General features: G+C 41.5%; 1 protein-coding gene across 2 annotated transcripts in view; it reads right to left on the bottom strand.

Moving 5' to 3' along the window:
* Nucleotides 1–18,702, bottom strand: part of LOC139628985 (disks large-associated protein 1-like) — a 114,245-nt gene that overhangs the window by 33,947 nt on the left and 61,596 nt on the right. For both annotated transcript variants that reach the window (XM_071491281.1, XM_071491280.1), the window contains one exon: nt 17,836–18,118. In XM_071491281.1, the coding sequence (XP_071347382.1) occupies nt 17,836–18,118 (283 nt within the window). The remainder of the gene's footprint in view (nt 1–17,835; nt 18,119–18,702) is intronic.

Raw genomic sequence — 18,702 nt, 5'->3', positions numbered from 1 at the left:
GTCTCTGACATATCCTCCTGGATGAAGGAACACCACCTTCAACTAAACCTCTCAAAGACTGAAATCCTAGTCATCACGACCAGTCAGTCTTCATCATGATATCAATATCAAAATCTCCTCTTCATCTCTGACTCCAACCAAGGTCGCGAGAAACCTGGTGTCATGTTTGACAACCAGCTCTCCTTCTCTGACCATGTTGCATCAGGCCTTACTTGACTCAGTACACCCAGCTCTTGGTCCATGGTTGGGGTTATTTCTCACTTCCCTCTCTATCTTCAAGAACCGCTGAAAATTCCTCTCTTCAGAGAGCACCGCCTCTCCTAACACTTCTAACACCCTAACATGTCTAACTAGCTCTGACTCTGACTTTCGGTTCACTTCTTTACCTGATCTCCTTCACTGATTAAACAGATGTAGAACTGAATCCTGACAGCAAGGTCTCTACTGACCTGAAGCTGCACTGATCCACCTCACTGAGTCTCTGTGGAGGAAACACTCTGACACATGAGTCAATGTAAAATGAAAATGAATCAGGTCCCTACTGCTTTCCTGTTCAGAGAATTTGAAATTCATGTATTTGACCTTGGAGAAAACCCTTCCAGCCGGCCCACTCCTGACGTATCCAGCACACAGCCATGGTTACAAAACAAACCAAGAAAATGAAATATAGAAAGACACTCTATTATTCTACATGATATCCTATAATAACCTCTGAGCCAATTCTTGGGCTTAATAATTCTCACCTATACCTGCTGGTCATGCCTGACTCTTTAGCAGTGAGCACAGTGTCACTAACAGGAACTTTAAACGATATGTGTCCCACATTCTTCTCTTCTCCAGGTTTAAGTTTGATTCAGGAAACAGGCAGAATTCAATTAACTTTAGTTGACTTTCAGTTTCCTCGTCACAGGAGAAGATTAGAGAGGAGGGAAAGTTAAATTCATGATAATTACCCTGCTTCAATTCAACTGTAATCCCTCCTGTAGAATGGATGAGTGAACGCCTTGTTGGATTAGCACTGGAGCTGTCACTAAGCATGCACACCACCTACAGAACATCCATCTCTCTCTTTCATTCATCCCATGCTGCAGTGGAATGCAGCCATTTCCTTTTATCTATATCTGCATTGTTTGACAATCTGTAGCCATGCTACGTATTCAGCCAGTGGCTACAGAAAAATCTAAATATAGATGTGAAATGACATTTATTCATGCTCATGTGTTAATAAATAACATGCAGCCTGAGGGAGAACTGAAGCAGCTTGTTAGATATGCAGCTAGCTCCTGATGCTCTGCAGGGAAGAGAACAGCTACAGAAACAATTCACAACCACACAGCTCTGTCTCTAACTGTCTCACAGCTGTTAACGGTCTCTGCTAAGAGGACCACCTTAAAACTCTCTGACAGAACCACTGTGTTACAGGATTGTCAGCCATGTTAGTAATGTTGCCTCAGAGACAGGGTGTAGGTTAGTCCACCTTTCCGATCCACACACAGATCTCTCAACAACTATTGTAGAATCATAACTGTAATAACCTTCTGATTCTCTGGGACTGGTTACACAAAACACCTTAAGTTTTCCATGTGAGTATAACACCTGAGGTCAAATTTCTCCTTAGCTGAGGGAGGTACTTAAGGGTGTTGCAGAGAATCTCTTAAAAGGTTTCCTCAGTTAAGGAAAAAAAGTTAAGTAATTTGCAGCAGTGAAATTCTACTGTTTCCATGGAGACCATTTGTTTGTTCTCATCTATATGAAGCTGGTAACATGAAAGGAGTCGCTGCTTCTCATCCTCCTGTTGTTCTGACAGGAAATTCACAGAGAGTTTAAACTCTGAGTGGCCAGCACACTGCTTTAATGTAACCTGGCACACCCCTGATCACGTGACCCAGCACACTGCTGATCTGTGCACAGGAAACACCTGGAATACACCCAATCAGAAAGATCATGTGACATAAAGCTGTAGAGAGGACAGTACAGTGATCCAACTGTCAGACAAGTCATAAACTGACCTGAGGTCAGATCTGTGATGGAGAATCAGGTCCTCATGGTTCAGGTGTCTTCTGGTCTGTAACACTCTTCTGGTCATGTTCATCATTTATCACCATGAACACATCATGGTGAGTTCAGAGTCAGAGGAACCTTTAGTTTTTATCTTAGTTTAGTCTCTGAGGTTGAGCTGACACTGAAGTGATTCCTTAAGTAAAAGACTAAAATAAGAGAAAACCTTTAGAATACTGGATAGATAGATAGATGTCTCCCGACATCCTTATCTATAGACTTTTATTACCATAGCAACGGAGGATAAAAGACTCTCCAGATGGCCACTATCAGTCACAATAGTTGTTGAACAGTAAAGCATTATATAACAGTGTGAGTGAGGCCTAAAAGAAAACTTCACACTCATCACTGTGGACACTGACCTAGTTCTCGGGAAACATTCTTAATGTTAAACTGTCACCATTAAAAGATGACAGAGTAAAAACATCAAACACAAATTGAAATTTAATTTGTCAAATTTCTCTGTGGTTCTTACTAAATAACAAAATACAAAGAAAAGTCATCAACAGTGTTTCTTTGTCCACAGGGGGTGTGGCTGACAGAGACGATGAGACATGTCTGTCTGTGTCTCTTGTAGCTTGGTTCCTGTTGCATCATGGGCCACATGGACACACTGCAGTAGAAACACACACGCTCATGTTGGTCTTCTTGTGGGTAACAAAGAGAAATTGTTGTCAAAGGCTGAGTGCAGCCAGGATGTTGTGTTGCAGGAAAAGTCTGATGTGGCGCCAGATTGAATGATCTGTGTGGGAAACCTCTATTTTTGGTTTTAGTGGGAGTTACGCTCTGAAACTTTTTCTTTCTCTTTTCTAACTTTCTGTAAACCGGGCAGGTCCCACTGAGGCGGAGGAACAGCTGCAAACAGCAGCTGTGTGCAGCTTCACCACCCTGAGCTTCACTGTGCATTTACACAGACCAAAACAAGCCTGTCGTCACAGCCTGACAGAACTGCTGCAGGACGGATTTTAACGTTTGTGTTTGTGTAGAGATTAAACACAAAGTGTCAGTTTTTCAGGTGCTGGTAGGTGACAAAGCCAGTCTGGCTATTTCACCCTGAGCTAAGATAACCACATCCAGACTCCAGCTCTGATCTCAGCAATAAGCTTACTGACACTTTATTTAATCAGGAAGTCACACTGAGATCAAGTGAGAAAAACAAAAGAAATATTAAAAACAGAAACAGAAATTTACAGCCATGTAAATATACATTCAGATACAAACAAGTGGACATGTGTTCATATAGACAGTGATCAGAGTGTATCTTTAATTCCTTTTAAATATGCATTCAGATTTCCAGGTAGACAACAAGATGATGACTTGATGATGACACTTTTCAAGTTCAAGTACAAGACCTCTGACCTCACATGTGAACGGCCTGTTGGTATCAGTGTGTGAGTTTCAGTCTGTTCTCTGAGTTATTGCATTGATGGGGCTGGTGTCTGAAGACTGTCCTGATGAGTATTTACTGCTGGAACACATGAAGTCATTCAGGCCTGAAAACCTGTGTTAAAGATGAAATGTCCTGGACACAGTGGTGATACATCAGCTGTCGTGTCTGGATCAGCCGTTTATAATTTAATAGATAGTGGTGTTGATCTCACCTGACAGATAAAGTGTTGAACTACTCCTTTAAGAACAAACCACCTCAGGGTTCACAGCAGCAATGATGATGAACCAGAGTCAGTCAGAGCTCCTGGTTCTCATGAACAGATCTGAATACAGATCCTTGACAGTTCTCATTAGTCTCTTTGGTACAATTTCAGAGATTTCAGAGATTAGTTCGAGCCAGTTTGATGGAAACATTTTCAGATGGTGATCTCAGCTGGTCTCTACAGCTACGTATTAAAGTGATCTCTAGGAGTGTGCTGCTGCTGTGATCTCAGATAAATCAGGGTCTGCGTCTGTGTCTGTGTCTGCAGCCTCCTCCGTCTCTCCTCCTCTGACACTGAGAAGCTCTGGCTCTGAGGCAACCTCAGGGCTAAACATGGAGTATGAGGACGATCCTCACTGAGGGAGGTTTTTACCCTCTACATTTGGACTCTTCCTCCTCCCTGTCTCTGCTCAGTGAGTCTTCCTCAGCCGTGGACACGTCTCCACTCCTTCTGCTCCAGTGATTCAGCAGAATGTGCAGCTTCCTGTGGACGGGGTCAGGGCCACTCGTCACTCATGGTCTGATGCCTCAGCAGAAAGATGACGGTTCTCTGGAGCCTCTGACTGACGTGGTGACAAACTGCTCAGCTGTCTGATCGGAGATGTGAAGCAGACATACTGCTACTGCCTCCAAATGGACTGCTCGTGGTTGAGTTGCATTATGGGAAATGTAGGTTTTAACAAAAATGATGACTCTGGTTTTGCCATGTAATTTCTGATCCTTTTAAAGGAATAAAAAAACTGGGCCTTATGTCTGAGCATGCTCAAATGGCTCTGACTGTTTCCTGTGAGGTTTGTTTGTTCGACTGTTGAAGTCAGAGTCACTGTTCAACCTGTTGTTAATCACTTGTTTCAGCCTGATGAAGACCACCTGTTCATCTGGAGGTGAACTTCCTTATTAGCATAATCATCACCCACTAAAATGACCATATTAGGCTCCTCCCCTTTCATCATGGCGAAGCATTATTCACAACTAGAACCCCTTGTCTCTCTCCATAACACTGACTAGTTCCAGATCACCTCATTTATCCAGAGTCAGATCAAACATGAACCATCTGTCTGAAATCATATTTCTGTCTGAAGTCATATTTCTGTGTGAAGTCTAGCGTTATGGCTAAGAAATCCTTTTTTTTGCAGTTTCACTGACCTTGACCTTTGACCTTTGACCTCCAATGACCAAAATCTAATCATCTTTTATGAAATTTATAATATAACTTCAACTTGGCGTCATTTTCGCATCAGTCTCTTTGGCTCAACCTGCGGAGTCTTTGGGCATAAACACCTGACAGTTTAATTTTTCTGGTGCTCACCATGATGCTGGCCAAGTGAGGAGGGAAAATGAGTGAGAGAGCAAAGAAGAGAAGACAGGAGACAACCTGTGGAGGAGAGATGATGAAGGGAGTGAGAAGAGGGAAAGGCAGAAGAGAAAAGGAGGGAGGAGAAAAAATGTGATGAAAACCAGGAGGAGAGGAGAAGACAGGAAGAAAGGGAGGGAAAAATGAAGGAGAGAACAGGAAAGAAGGTATGAAGAGGAAGAAAGGTAAAAGAGATGAAAATGTGCTGACACAAGAGGAGGGAAGAGAAGAGGAGGAGAGGAGAGTAGTGACCAGGAGCAGATCAGATGAAGTTCTGTAAATAATATTACAGTTTGTTTCCATGTCATTTATCCCTCCCTGCTGTTCCTTAAAGACAGGGAATATAATTAGAGTAAATTATCTCCCGTTGCTCTGATATTCTGGTCAGTGTTGATGACATTTACTGCTCAGTCAGAGCAGCCCAGGTTATTATAGTCTGGATTTAAATGTAGATTTGAACTCTGCTCCAGCATCATATGACAGAAACAGGTTTCAAGATCAGTGACACTGTTGATGCAAAAGTCATTCCTACCTGTGTTCACTTCATTCAAAACAGTAACATCAGCAGGTTTGTATGTGGCAGGAGTGAAAATGAGTCAGTAACCAAATGTGTTGTGTTGTGGTTTAACAGTGATGGAGACAGTGGGAGAGCAATTAGACATGAAATATGATGCAGGCTCTGGTGGATTCTTCTTCCTCTGCAACTGTCCCATGTTTGCCCGAAGTGGCTTGAAAACTATGGAGCATGTAGTTGCTGTAAAACTCCACCTTAAGTCTGGGCTAAGACCTGAATGTTTCCAATGTCTGGCTCCGCCCCCTGAGAATGGGACAGACAGACAACCTGAGAACATCATGCCTCCTGCTCTGACTCATAAAAATGTAAGGTGAGGGTTCAATCTGTGATGGTTTGGATCACTCTTGGTTCAAGAAGCAGCGGGATGGAGATGGAGTAACTTTGAAGCAGCAGTTTTACTTCTCTCTACACTTCATCCGCTTCACCGTACAACACTTCCTGTTTCTCTAACGCACATGTCGCTAACTAACCAATCAGAAGCAAGAAGGACTTAGACTGAGGTAAATGAGAAGAAAACTAGAGAGATGCATTCAGGAGGTTAGTGTTACTGTTTTTTGAGATGCACATGTAAATATTCAAACTTATGTACAAATATGTACATAATAATTGTGTAAACAGTTGTGTAAACAAGAATTTGACAGTGCGGCACTTTGAGTCTGTTGTCATACATCAGCTAACATGTTGAGCAGTGTCAGTAAAGTCAGAGGAGCCAAAACAACTAGACTGTTTATAGTTCATCTGTCAATAAGTATGTTTAATTATGTTTAACACTCAAGTCTGAGAAAACGTCTATTTTAATGTGTATGCACTGAACATCACTGGATTCACCTTAAAGCTGTGTGGCTCAGTGTGTTCTGCATTAAGGCCAATGTCTACAAATTAAAAAATGTGCTTCTTTCATTGAGTCTTATTTTTTTAGTCTGGTGTTTAATTTTTTCTCTATTTGATTGTAAAAGGTTTAAAAGTCCAAACATAAAAACAATCAGAACAAATGACAGTTAGCTGCAGAGGTGGTTCACCACAAATGTTTAATCTGATTACTGCTGCGTCCTTCCTGCACATGTTCTGTCTCAACATAAATGTACGTTTGTCCATGTACTATGTTTTCATCACTTTTGCACACATCACACACCAGTTCTGATTTTATACATCACTTCTGTAAACAGACCACATTAAATCACATTCATGAGAACAGCTGACACAATGTGCAGCTGAAGGTCATCAGAGGTCAGTGGTCATCAGACCTCACTGTACTGTGATAGGATCAGAGGGAAACCAGCAGGGAGCCACTGCAATAGACTTTCTAAAGCAAAGTGGTCGCTGACTGTGAGAGGTGGTCATGTGATGTCACTGAGACGCTGAGTCAGCTGTCACAGAGAGTTGACCTAACATCTTCTGAAATGTAGCTGCTGTGACTCAATGTGCAGATAAAATCTAAAACAAAAAATCAGAATAAAGTTTTTCTCACCCTGGCTGCTTGTATCTGCCCTCTCATCCCTTCAGTGGTTACCTGAGGATCCTGCCCACAGGTGAGGGCTGGCGTGACGGTTCCACTGAGGACTACGACTCTCAGCCTAAAGCAGGACCTCACACCTGAACCTGCTGACTCTCATCTCAGTCACATGACACCCTGAGGTCACCTGAGGTAAGCTCAAATGTTCCACCTGTTCAAACACAGGTCAAATCAGCCTGTTACAAATTACAAATTAACTGGTTTATATTTTCACTGTTTCTCTCCTGTAGATCTCTCTGAGCTCACTTCAACAGTTTCTTCCTCTAAACCATCGACTTGTCTTCTTGACCCCGTTCCAACAAGGCTGTTCAAAGAAGTTTTTCCTTTAATCGACACCTCTACATCAAGTCTGATTAACTTATCTTTATCAACAGGTTATGTACCGCAGGCTTTTAAAGTTGCAGTAATTAAACCTCTACTTAAAAAGCCTACTCTTGATCCAGATGTTTTAGCCAATTATAGACCTATATCCAACCTCCCCTTTATTTCCAAAATCCTTGAGAACATCATTGCAAACCAGTTATGTGATTATTTGCACAGGAATGGTTTGTTTGAAGATTTTCAGTCAGGTTTTAGAGTCCATCATAGCACAGAAACAGCTCTGGTTAAGGTTACCAATGATCTCCTCATAGCCTCAGACAATGGACTTGTCTCTGTACTTGTCCTTCTAGATCTTAGTGCTGCATTTGACACCATCAATCATAAGATTTTATTACAGAAACTAGAACATATGGTCGGCATCAAAGGAACCACACTAAGCTGGTTTAAGTCATATTTGTCAGATAGATTCCAGTTTGATCATGTTAATAATGACTCTTCTATCATCACAAAAGTCAGTCATGGAGTTCTGTGCTAGGACCAATACTTTTCAGTCTATATATGCTTCCTCTAGGAAACATTATTAGAAGGCACAAGATAAATTTCCATTGTTATGCAGATGACACCCAGCTGTACTTATCCTTGAAGCCAGGTGAGACCAACCAGGTAGCCAAGCTTCAGGTGTGTCTTAAGGACATAAAAACCTGGATGACCAGTAATTTCTTACTCTTAAATTCAGACAAAACTGAAGTTATTGTAATTGGCCCAAAACACCTCAGAGATACACTATGTGATAATATACTGACTGTGAATGACATCACCTTGGCCTCCAGTGCTACAGTCAGAAACCTTGGTGTCATTTTTGACCAGGACTTGTCCTTTACTTCACATATAAAGCAAGTCTCTAGGACAGCCTTCTTCCACCTTCGCAATATTGCAAAAATCAGACCCATTCTGTGTCTAAAGGATGCTGAAAAGCTAGTTCATGCATTGGTTACCTCAAGACTGGACAAATGTAATTCTTTCTTGTCAGGATGTCCCAAAAATTCAGTAAAAAGCCTCCAATTGATCCAAAATGCTGCAGCACGAGTACTGACAGGAACTAGGAAACGAGATCACATCTCTCCTGTGTTAGCTTCTCTGCATTGGCTCCCTGTAAAATCCACGATAGAATTTAAAATCCTTCTCCTCACTTACAAAGCCATTCATGGTCAGGCACCATGATACCTTAATGAGCTTATAGTTCCCTATTTTCCCAATAGGACACTTCGCTCTCTAAATGCAGGTCTACTTGTGGTTCCCAGAGTTTCTAAGAGCAGAATGGGTGGCAGAGCCTTCAGCTATCAGGCTCCTCTACTGTGGATCCAGCTCCCAGTGTGGGTTTGGGAGGCAGACACCCTCTCTACCTTTAAGATCAGGCTTAAAACTGTCCTGTTTGATAAAGCTTATAGTTAGGGCTGGCTCGGGTATGTCCTTAACCATCCCTTAGTTATGCTGCTCTAGAGCTAGACTGCTGGGGGCTTTCTCTCTCTCTCTCTCTCTCTCTCGACTACTTTATGCCATTAACTTTGTATCTTTTTTTCTCCCCCGTAGTTTGTGCTTCTCCTCTCTCTCCCTCTCTCTGTCCTCATTCTGCAGGTCTCTCTGCCTCTGGAGCAGCAGGATCCAGATCCACCACTACTCATCATGACTATTAACCACTGTTATCTGTCGTTATTATTGATAACACCATTACCTATACAGCTGTTCCTGGTCTCTCTCTCTCTTTTCTCATCTCTCCTCCCCCCACCCCCCTTTTTTCTCCTCCTAAACCAAACCGGTCGAGGCAGACGGCCGCCCACCCTGAGCCTGGTTCTGTTGGAGGTTTCTTCCTGTAAAAGGGAGTTTTTCCTCCCCCCATCGCCAAGCGCTTGCTCTTTGTTTGGAACTGTTGGGTTTTCCTCTATAACTTTTATAATATGTAAAGTAAGGTCTCGATTATCATTATCTCAAGGCACTTTACAGGGTAGTGCCTTGAGATAATGATAATATAATGTATATTATGATTTGGCACTATACAAATAAAATTGAATTGAACTGAATTGAATTGAATATGCTTCAGTATGGCATCATAAAGCACTGCTACTGAGCTAACAAGGCTAACTGAGGTAGCTAAGTTAACAGGGCTAAGTGACCCAGTTGAGCTAACTGAGTGAACAGAGCACACAGATATAACTGAGCCAACGGGGCTAACAGATCTAACTGAGCTAACTGAGCTGACAGAGCTAACTGAGCCAGCTGAACTAATGAAGCTAACTGAGGTACATGAGCTAACGGAGCTAACAGACCTAACTGAGCTCACTGTGGTATCTGAGCTAACAGAGCTACAATAGCTAATTTAGCTAGCCTGGACCTATGCAGGACCTGGTCTCTGAAGTGGATGGGCTATATGAAGCTGTCAGCTGCAGCAGAGCTTCTCTCCTTCTCTTCATGTCCTTCATCCGGGACCCTTCACTCCTCCTCTCTCCTCTCCAGCTGGTTGAACTCCTGACTCCCACAAGGAGCAGTGACCTGTTTCTCATGCGGCACCAGTGTAACCTTCATGAGAAGCTGATTTCATGAATATTACATGATGAGAAACTTTTTCTTTCCCTGAGCCTCACCTTGTGCAGTGGACATCTGCAGCAGCTCCACCTCCTGGCCTCTCCACGGCTCAGATCCATCCACCTGCAGCCTGGCTGAGAGCCATCAGCTCCACTGACCACCAGCATCAATGTCAGGTCAATGACAGCAGCTCTGCCCCCTCCATCTGAGGGTGGACCCTCCACCAGGGAAGTTCAGGGTGAAATGAATGGCCTCTGTATCACTGACAGTGTTTACAGGGATGTGCTAACAAACAGTAACAACTGTGCACATTCAGACCAGTGAAACACACCGCAGAGACGTCGGTGCTTCATCCAAAATAAATCAACATTAATCAACTTACCTACAAAATAAGAGATCTGATTGGCTACTGTCATCAAGAGGTTTGTTTCATTCTGGGTCATATTTTTGTGGTTAGTGTAGCATACAGGTGAATCTCTGAGTTAGTTTTTTTTTCTTTGTGTGTGCTTTGTGGTGGGGGGGATGTAGTTGGGTGCTTAGTTCTGCTTGCCTGTCTATAAAAGTCAGAGCACACCATTGTGTCATACTATATGGACCTTTAAATATTCAGACTAGATCTACCTCCTCCTGCTCGTTTCCTCCACCATCGTTTGGAGCTCTCTACCCGAGTTTCCCAAACTCCTTTCAAGAAGAGTCTCTATGTTACAGTTATTGTCTTTAGTTACTGCCTTTACCGTTGTTACTTCTTAACTGTCATTACTGTCTTCAGTTACTGTCTTTACTGATGTTATTGTCTTTAGTGACTGTCTTTACTGTCGTTACTGTCGTTAGTTACTGTCTTTACTGTTGTTACTGTCTTTACTGACATTATTGTCTTTAGTTACTGTCTTTACTGTCGTTACTGTCTTTACTGTTGTTACTGTTGTTACTGTCTTTACTGACATTATTGTCTTTAGTTACTGTCTTTACTGTCGTTACTGTCTTTACTGTTGTTACTGTTGTTACTGTCTTTACTGACATCATTGTCTTTAGCTACTGTCTTTACTGTCGTTACTGTCTTTACTGTTGTTACTGTTGTTACTGTCTTTACTGACATCATTGTCTTTAGCTACTGTCTTTACTGTCGTTACTGTCTTTACTGTTGTTACTGTCTTTACTGACATTATTGTCTTTAGTTACTGTCTTTACTGTCATTACTGTTGTTACTGTCTGTACTGATGTTATTGTCTTTAGTTACTGTCTTTACTGCCGTTACTGTCTTTAGTTACCGTCTTTAGTTACTATCTTTATTGTTGTTACTGTCTTTACTGTCGTTACTGTCTTTACTGATGTTATTGTCTTTAGTTATTGTCTTTACTGTCGTTACTGTATTTACTGTTGTTACTGTATGTACTGACGTTATTATCTTTAGTGACTGTCTTTACTGACGTTACTGTCTTTAGTTACTGTCTTTATTGTTGTTACTGTCTTTACTGTCGTTACTGTCTTTACTGATGTTATTGTCTTTAGTTACTGTCTTTACTGTTGTTACTGTCTGTACTGACGTTATTGTCTTTAGTTAATGTCTTTACTGTTGTTTCTGTCTTTAGTTACTGTCTTCAGTTACTATCTTTACTGTTGTTACTGTCTTTACTGTCGTTACTGTCTTTACTGATGTTATTGTCTTTAGTTACTGTCTTTACTGTCGTTACTGTCTTTACTGACGTTACTGTCTTTAGTTACTGTCTTTACTGTTGTTATTCTCTTTACTGTCGTTAGTTACTGTCTTTACCGTTGTTACTGTCTTTAGTTACTGTCGTTACTTTCTTTACTGATGTTATTGTCTTTACTGTCATTACTGTCTGTACTGACGTTATTGTGTTTAGTTACTGTCTTTACTGTTGTTACTGTCTGTACTGTTGTTACTGTCTGTACTGACATTATTATCTTTAGTTACTGTCTTTACTGTCGTTACTGTCTTTACTGTTGTTACTGTCGTTACTGTCTTTACTGACATTATTGTCTTTAGTTACTGTCTTTACTGTCGTTACTGTCTTTACTGTTGTTACTGTCGTTACTGTCTTTACTGACATCATTGTCTTTAGTTACTGTCTTTACTGTCGTTACTGTCTTTACTGTTGTTACTGTCGTTACTGTCTTTACTGACATTATTGTCTTTAGTTACTGTCTTTACTGTCTTTACTGTTGTTACTGTCTTTACTGACATTATTGTCTTTAGTTACTGTCTTTACTGTCGTTACTGTCTTTACTGTCGTTACTGTCTTTACTGACGCTACCTTTAGTTACTGTCTTTACTGTCGTTACTGTCTTTACTGTCGTTACTGTCTTTACTGATGTTATTGTCTTCAGTTACTGTCTTTACTGTTGTTACTGTCTGTACTGACGCTACCTTTAGTTACTGTCTTTACTGTCGTTACTGTCTTTACTGTTGTTACTGTCTGTACTGACGTTATTGTCTTTAGTTAATATCTTTACTGTTGTTTCTGTCTTTACTGTCGTTACTGTCTTTACTGATGTTATTTTCTTTAGTTACTGTCTTTACTGTTGTTACTGTCTTTACTGTCGTTACTGTCTTTACTGATGTTATTGTCTTTAGTTACTGTCTTTACTGTTGTTACTGTCTGTACTGACGTTATTGTCTTTAGTTACTGTCTTTACTGCTGTTACTGTCTGTACTGACACTGCCTTTAGTTACTGTGTTTACTGTCGTTACTGTCTTTACTGATGTTATTGTCTTTAGTTACTGTCTTTACTGTTGTTACTGTCTGTACTGACGTTATTGTCTTTAGTTACTGTCTTTACTGTTGTTACTGTCTGTACTGACGTTATTGTCTTTAGTTACTATCTTTACTGTTGTTACTGTCTTTACTGTCGTTACTGTCTTTACTGATGTTATTGTCTTTAGTTACTGTCTTTACTGTTGTTACTGTGTTTACTGTGTTTAGTTACTGTGTTTACTGTCGTTACTGTCTTTACTGATGTTATTGTCTTCAGTTACTGTCTTTACTGTTGTTACTGTCTGTACTGACGTTATTGTCTTTAGTTACTGTCTTTACTGTTGTTACTGTCTGTACTGACGTTATTGTCTTTAGTTACTATCTTTACTGTTGTTACTGTTGTTACTGTCTTTACTGTCGTTACTGTCTTTACTGATGTTATTGTCTTTAGTTACTGTCTTTACTGTTGTTACTGTCTTTACTGTCGTTACTGTCTTTACTGATGTTACTGTCTTTAGTTACTGTCTTTACTGTTGTTACTGTCTGTACTGACGTTATTGTCTTTAGTTACTATCTTTACTGTTGTTACTGTCTTTACTGTCGTTACTGTCTTTACTGATGTTATTGTCTTTAGTTACTGTCTTTACTGTTGTTACTGTGTTTACTGTGTTTAGTTACTGTGTTTACTGTCGTTACTGTCTTTACTGATGTTATTGTCTTCAGTTACTGTCTTTACTGTTGTTACTGTCTGTACTGACGTTATTGTCTTTAGTTACTGTCTTTACTGTTGTTACTGTCTGTACTGCCGTTATTGTCTTTAGTTACTATCTTTACTGTTGTTACTGTTGTTACTGTCTTTACTGTCGTTACTGTCTTTACTGATGTTATTGTCTTTAGTTACTGTCTTTACTGTTGTTACTGTCTTTACTGTCGTTACTGTCTTTACTGATGTTACTGTCTTTAGTTACTGTCTTTACTGTTGTTACTGTCTGTACTGACGTTATTGTCTTTAGTTACTGTCTTCACTGCTGTTACTGTCTGTAGTGACGCTACCTTTAGTTACTGTGTTTACTGTCGTTACTGTCTTTACTGATGTTATTGTCTTTAGTTACTGTCTTTATTGTCGTTACTGTCTTTACTGATGTCATTGTCTTTAGTTACTGTCTTTACTGTTGCTACTGTCTGTACTGATGCTACCTTTAGTTACTGTCTTTACTGTTGTTACTGTGTTTACTGTGTTTAGTTACTGTGTTTACTGTCATTACTGTCTTTACTGATGTTATTGTCTTTAGTTACTGTCTTTACTGTTGTTACTGTCTGTACTGACGTTATTTTCTTTAGTTACTGTCTTTACTGTTGTTACTGTCTGTACTGATGTTATTGTCTTTAGTTACTGTCTTTACTGTCTTCAGTTACTGTCTTTACTGTCTTTAGTTACTGTGTTTACTCTCCTTATTGTTTTCAGTTACTGTCTTTACTGTCTTTACCTTCATTAGTGTTGTTACTGTCATTAGTGTTGTTACCACTGGTGCCATCTCTGGGGGGGCACTGGGTTTTATGCCCTAACTTCAACATTGGGGGGGGAAAAACCACTCAATAATAAAATGCTGTGGTCAGTATCATTGAATAGGCTACGATTAATGCCGACCGCCAGACATCTTGGCTGTAACGAAATCAAATCTGTTGCAGCCCAGCAGCTATTGTTCAGCCCCCTGGCCCCCTCCCTTCTCCTCCCACCACCAATCAAGTCAAAGCAAGGCTGGCAACATTCCAGGCATTCCAGTGGTTGGCATAGGGCAGACTAACTGACAGGTTGAACCCTGCAAATTTTATATTACCACAGTACCACTGTTTACACAAACCAGATAGCATTAGCTGAAATTAGCCAGACACAGCATGCTAATTAATGAGTCAATTTTTAAATATAGACAAATGGATTATTTGTAGGCCCACCACTGCCAATAAAGACAGTAATACCACTGAACTGAGTACTACACCTACCGTTTCCAGCTTTGTAGGTGCTGAACCTCTGAGTGACATTGGTGCCTCCCGAAAAGTCGAAGTCCAAGACAGTCCTACTCGCAAACGTTGGAGGAGTGAGGTCAAGAAAATGAGTTCATCTACCAGAAGCTTCAGGGAGGAGTGGCTGTCAACCTACAATAGGCTTAAATTTGATAACAGAAAAGCCTTTTGTAAAGTGTGCAAGACGTGATGAATGAAAACTGTTGACATTTTCCACTAAGAGAGAGGGAGCCTTTCTTTCTGATGGATTCCAGAACTTCAGGAAAGGCCCAGAGAAATTCCGAGCACATGAAAAGTCCCAGTACCACTGAGAAGCTGTCTCCAAATATGCAAGTTTTGTGCGCGGGATCAATGTTCTTCACAGTATGTCTGCCCAAAAAGCGAAGGATATGGTTAAAGTGAGAGATGCTCCATCATCTCAATGCTACAACTGCTGGCCCAACAGGGCATATCCATCAGAGGGCGCAAAGATTTTGATTGCAACTACATGCAGCTAATACAGCTGAGATCACTTGATAACGAGACTCTTGCAGGTTGGCTTAAAAGAAAAGAAAAATTCAAGTACTTGTCTCATGAAATTCAAAATAAGATTACCAAATGCTGGCTCTTGATGTTTTGAGACAAATCATTGTGGACATTAAAGAGGCGAAATTGTTCTCTGTGAGAGTGGATGAGGCCACGGATGTCACACAACAGGAGCAGATGAGTATTTGTCTGAGGTATGTTGACCAGGATTTTAACAGTATTGAAGACTTTGTTGGATTCTACCAAATTGAGTCAACCTCTGCTGTCAAACTGTTTTCTGTTCTGAATGATGCCAATTAGATTGGGTTTGTCCTGGTCTGACTGCAGAGGACAATGTTATGATGGGGCCGCAAATATGTCCAGGTGCACATCTACCTTACAAGTGCGCATTAAAGACATTCAAGAGGCTGCAATGTCTATGCACTGTAATGCCCACAACATCAACCTTGCCTTTCAAGATGCTGTTGCAAAATTGAAAATATGCAGGGACGCGATGAATATAGTTGTTTGAATATTGAATATGTTTGATGACATCTGCAGAGCACGCAGTGTCACTATTCGCTTCATGCACAATCTAAGGAAGTTTTTCAGAGCTGAAGCAGGGTTGAAGGAACTGTTTACCGGTAAAACAGTTAAAGCCATTAAGCTTTTTTACATATTGCCAGTCACAACATGATCCGCCCAGTGTTGACCTGAAGTTGGCACCAGTGGTCATTACAGTCTTTACCATCGTTAGTGTTGTTACCATAGTTAGTGTTGTTACTGTCGTTAGTGTCTTTACCGTAGTTAGTGCTATTAGTGTCATTACTGTAGACCCAGTTTAAAAATGCCGAGTAAAGTGAGGTGATTCAGTTCAGTGGACATGAGAGCAGCGTTAACAATCTGCAGTCATGTGGAAGAGGAGCTGACCATCTACTGTATGTAAGAGTGAGCATGAGTAACATTTGCATACACGCTTGTGTATCTGCATGTGTGTGTGTCCTCTTAGTTAACTCTATAAGAACTCCCAGAGCAACAGCAAATGTGGGTCATCTCCAGCTGAGTTCTAACACCACACCGTCCTCACACAGTCCCCTGAGGCTGCACTGAGGCCCGCTCCCTGAGCACCACACATCAACATGGGATTATCTCAGAGCTCTGCTCATTGTTCGACTGCACAGAGCAGTTAATGTATGTGTGTAACTGCACAGTGTTGTGTTGTACTGTAAGTCTGTAAAGTTTTATCTGGATCAACTGACACACAGAGAGAGTGTGTTTCCCTCTGATCTGTGTAGCAGAGTTGTCCGGTCATGTGATCAACTGAGCTGCAGATTAAAAGCAAGACAATAACTAAATGAGTTTTGTTCTGATCCCTGTTATACCAGTGGCCTACTTTTTTAAAAGGACCCTGGATGTCATTTTCAACTACTCACTTGCGCGCGCACACACACACACACACACACACACACACACACACACACACACACACACACACACACAGTTTCTTCTCTTTTACAGCATGTCACCACTGAGTCACGCTTACAGTTTTATTATCCGACATTGAACACTCGGGACACAAACAAACATTTATTAATATTAAATGTTTTTACAGAAGAACCATCAGAAGGCCATGTTTGAAATCACACAGGTGACAATATTGATCTATTATAATGAGTAAAACAATATAATGATAAGACATCACCTGGAGATGTAATCGTCAGCTGATTCTTTTGGCTCATTACGTCATTACAGACCTGAATCCTGGTCCCTCACTGACCCAGCTCAGACATCAGTCAATGGTCATACAAGCAACATGTAAGATCACTGGTTACACTACTACAGGTCATATTACTGTTTCCATGACAACAAATTTCCAATATGTCTGCCACTACCTACCAGGGTGAGGTCAGGTGACCTGGTAGTTGAGGCATTTAAGTGGAGACTGATCAGACGAGGCCATGTGAGGATTTTTAATTGACTGACTCTAGGTGAAGTTTGTGAATTTGGGTCTAATAATGAGGAGGTGACGTTCACAGTAAACCTCCTGACACGTTCAGAGACTCTGTAAACTCTGGACAGCTCATTGGCACTGATCAGAACCTGAAACACAACACTGCATGGATTTGCCCTGAGAATCATTACAGTGATGGGCAGTCTCTGTTTCCAGTGACGGGTCCTGGGCCTCTGCAGCAGATCTAAGCATCAACTCTCAGCTGTTTCTGTTTTGTGATGATTTGACTTTTTGTTATGAGAGAAAATGAAAATGAAACCTTCCCAAACATGTACACACTGACTGCACAGCATATGATTCACACCACCTTTATGCTCATCACACCGCTCAGTCCACACAATGTCATACAGCCTCCAGACCCCCCACTGTGGGAGCCAGAGCCGGAACTGTTGCACTCACTCACTTATCATTTCTCTGCAGATCAGTGTTGTTCATTAACAGTGAGGAGGAGGTGACGTTCCCCTGAAATGTTTGGATTCACATCAAACACATTGAGACCAACCGTCCACTCACGCCCTGTGGTGTCCTACCTGTGCTGCTCTGGATGGTCCTGACGGTCGTGGCAGATGTGCGTGGTGGGGAGGACGGCAGCAGGAGCAGCGGTCTACCTCCCTCTCCTTCCTCCTCCCCGGCGCAGCCCTGGTCGATCGCCCTCACATAGCTGTGACTCCGCATCCGGAAGCACCCTGGCATTGGCAGGGTGTCCATGGTGTCCATGCTGTCCATGGCGGCCTCCATGGCCTGGGACTGCATCTCACTGTACACCTGCTCACACACCTGTTCAATCTGCCCATTCACCTCCACCTCACTCAGCTGGAGGAGGAAGAGGGGGGGGACAAACAGTTGAGAGAAGGAGGAGGCGGAGTCAAAGTTGTCTGTGTTTAAAGAGGTGGAGATATGAAAGATGAAAGAACATTTTAAACTGTCGTCAACATCTGTGACTTTAGGCAGTGAACTGGGGTCAGTCTGAGGTCAGATCGATGATTATGGCGGGAAAATTATTAGTCTACATAACATCAAAAGGTCAGAGGTTACAGGCTACTACAGAGACAACAATATTAAGGATAAATCCACAGCTGCAGCATCATGTCAGTAGAACAATGCTCACATCACATCCAGCAGCAGTGCCTGTAAATCGGTCCAGTGATAACAACATCCAGTATGGCCGCCCTGATTTGACACAACATTAACAATATCAGCTGAGCTACAGAGAATAAATCAACCTTTAGATGTGAAACTGTTTGAACCTCAGATAAGCAGAGGTCACTAGATGTCAAGAATCGAGCTCAACCAATCAGGACTCAGTAAACATAAGGTTGAATTTGATCTGAGACCTGATGCTGTTGAGGCAGTTTGAATGAAAAACTGTGAGTATGTTAAAGTTCCTGATCAGCATC

The sequence above is a fragment of the Trachinotus anak genome, unplaced genomic scaffold (assembly GCF_046630095.1).
Source record: "Trachinotus anak isolate AG129_WGS33_773 ecotype Australia unplaced genomic scaffold, CSIRO_AGI_Tana_v1 ptg000012l, whole genome shotgun sequence".
NCBI classification, from domain to species: Eukaryota; Metazoa; Chordata; class Actinopteri; order Carangiformes; family Carangidae; genus Trachinotus; species Trachinotus anak.
This window is presented reverse-complemented; position numbering and strand designations above follow the sequence as displayed.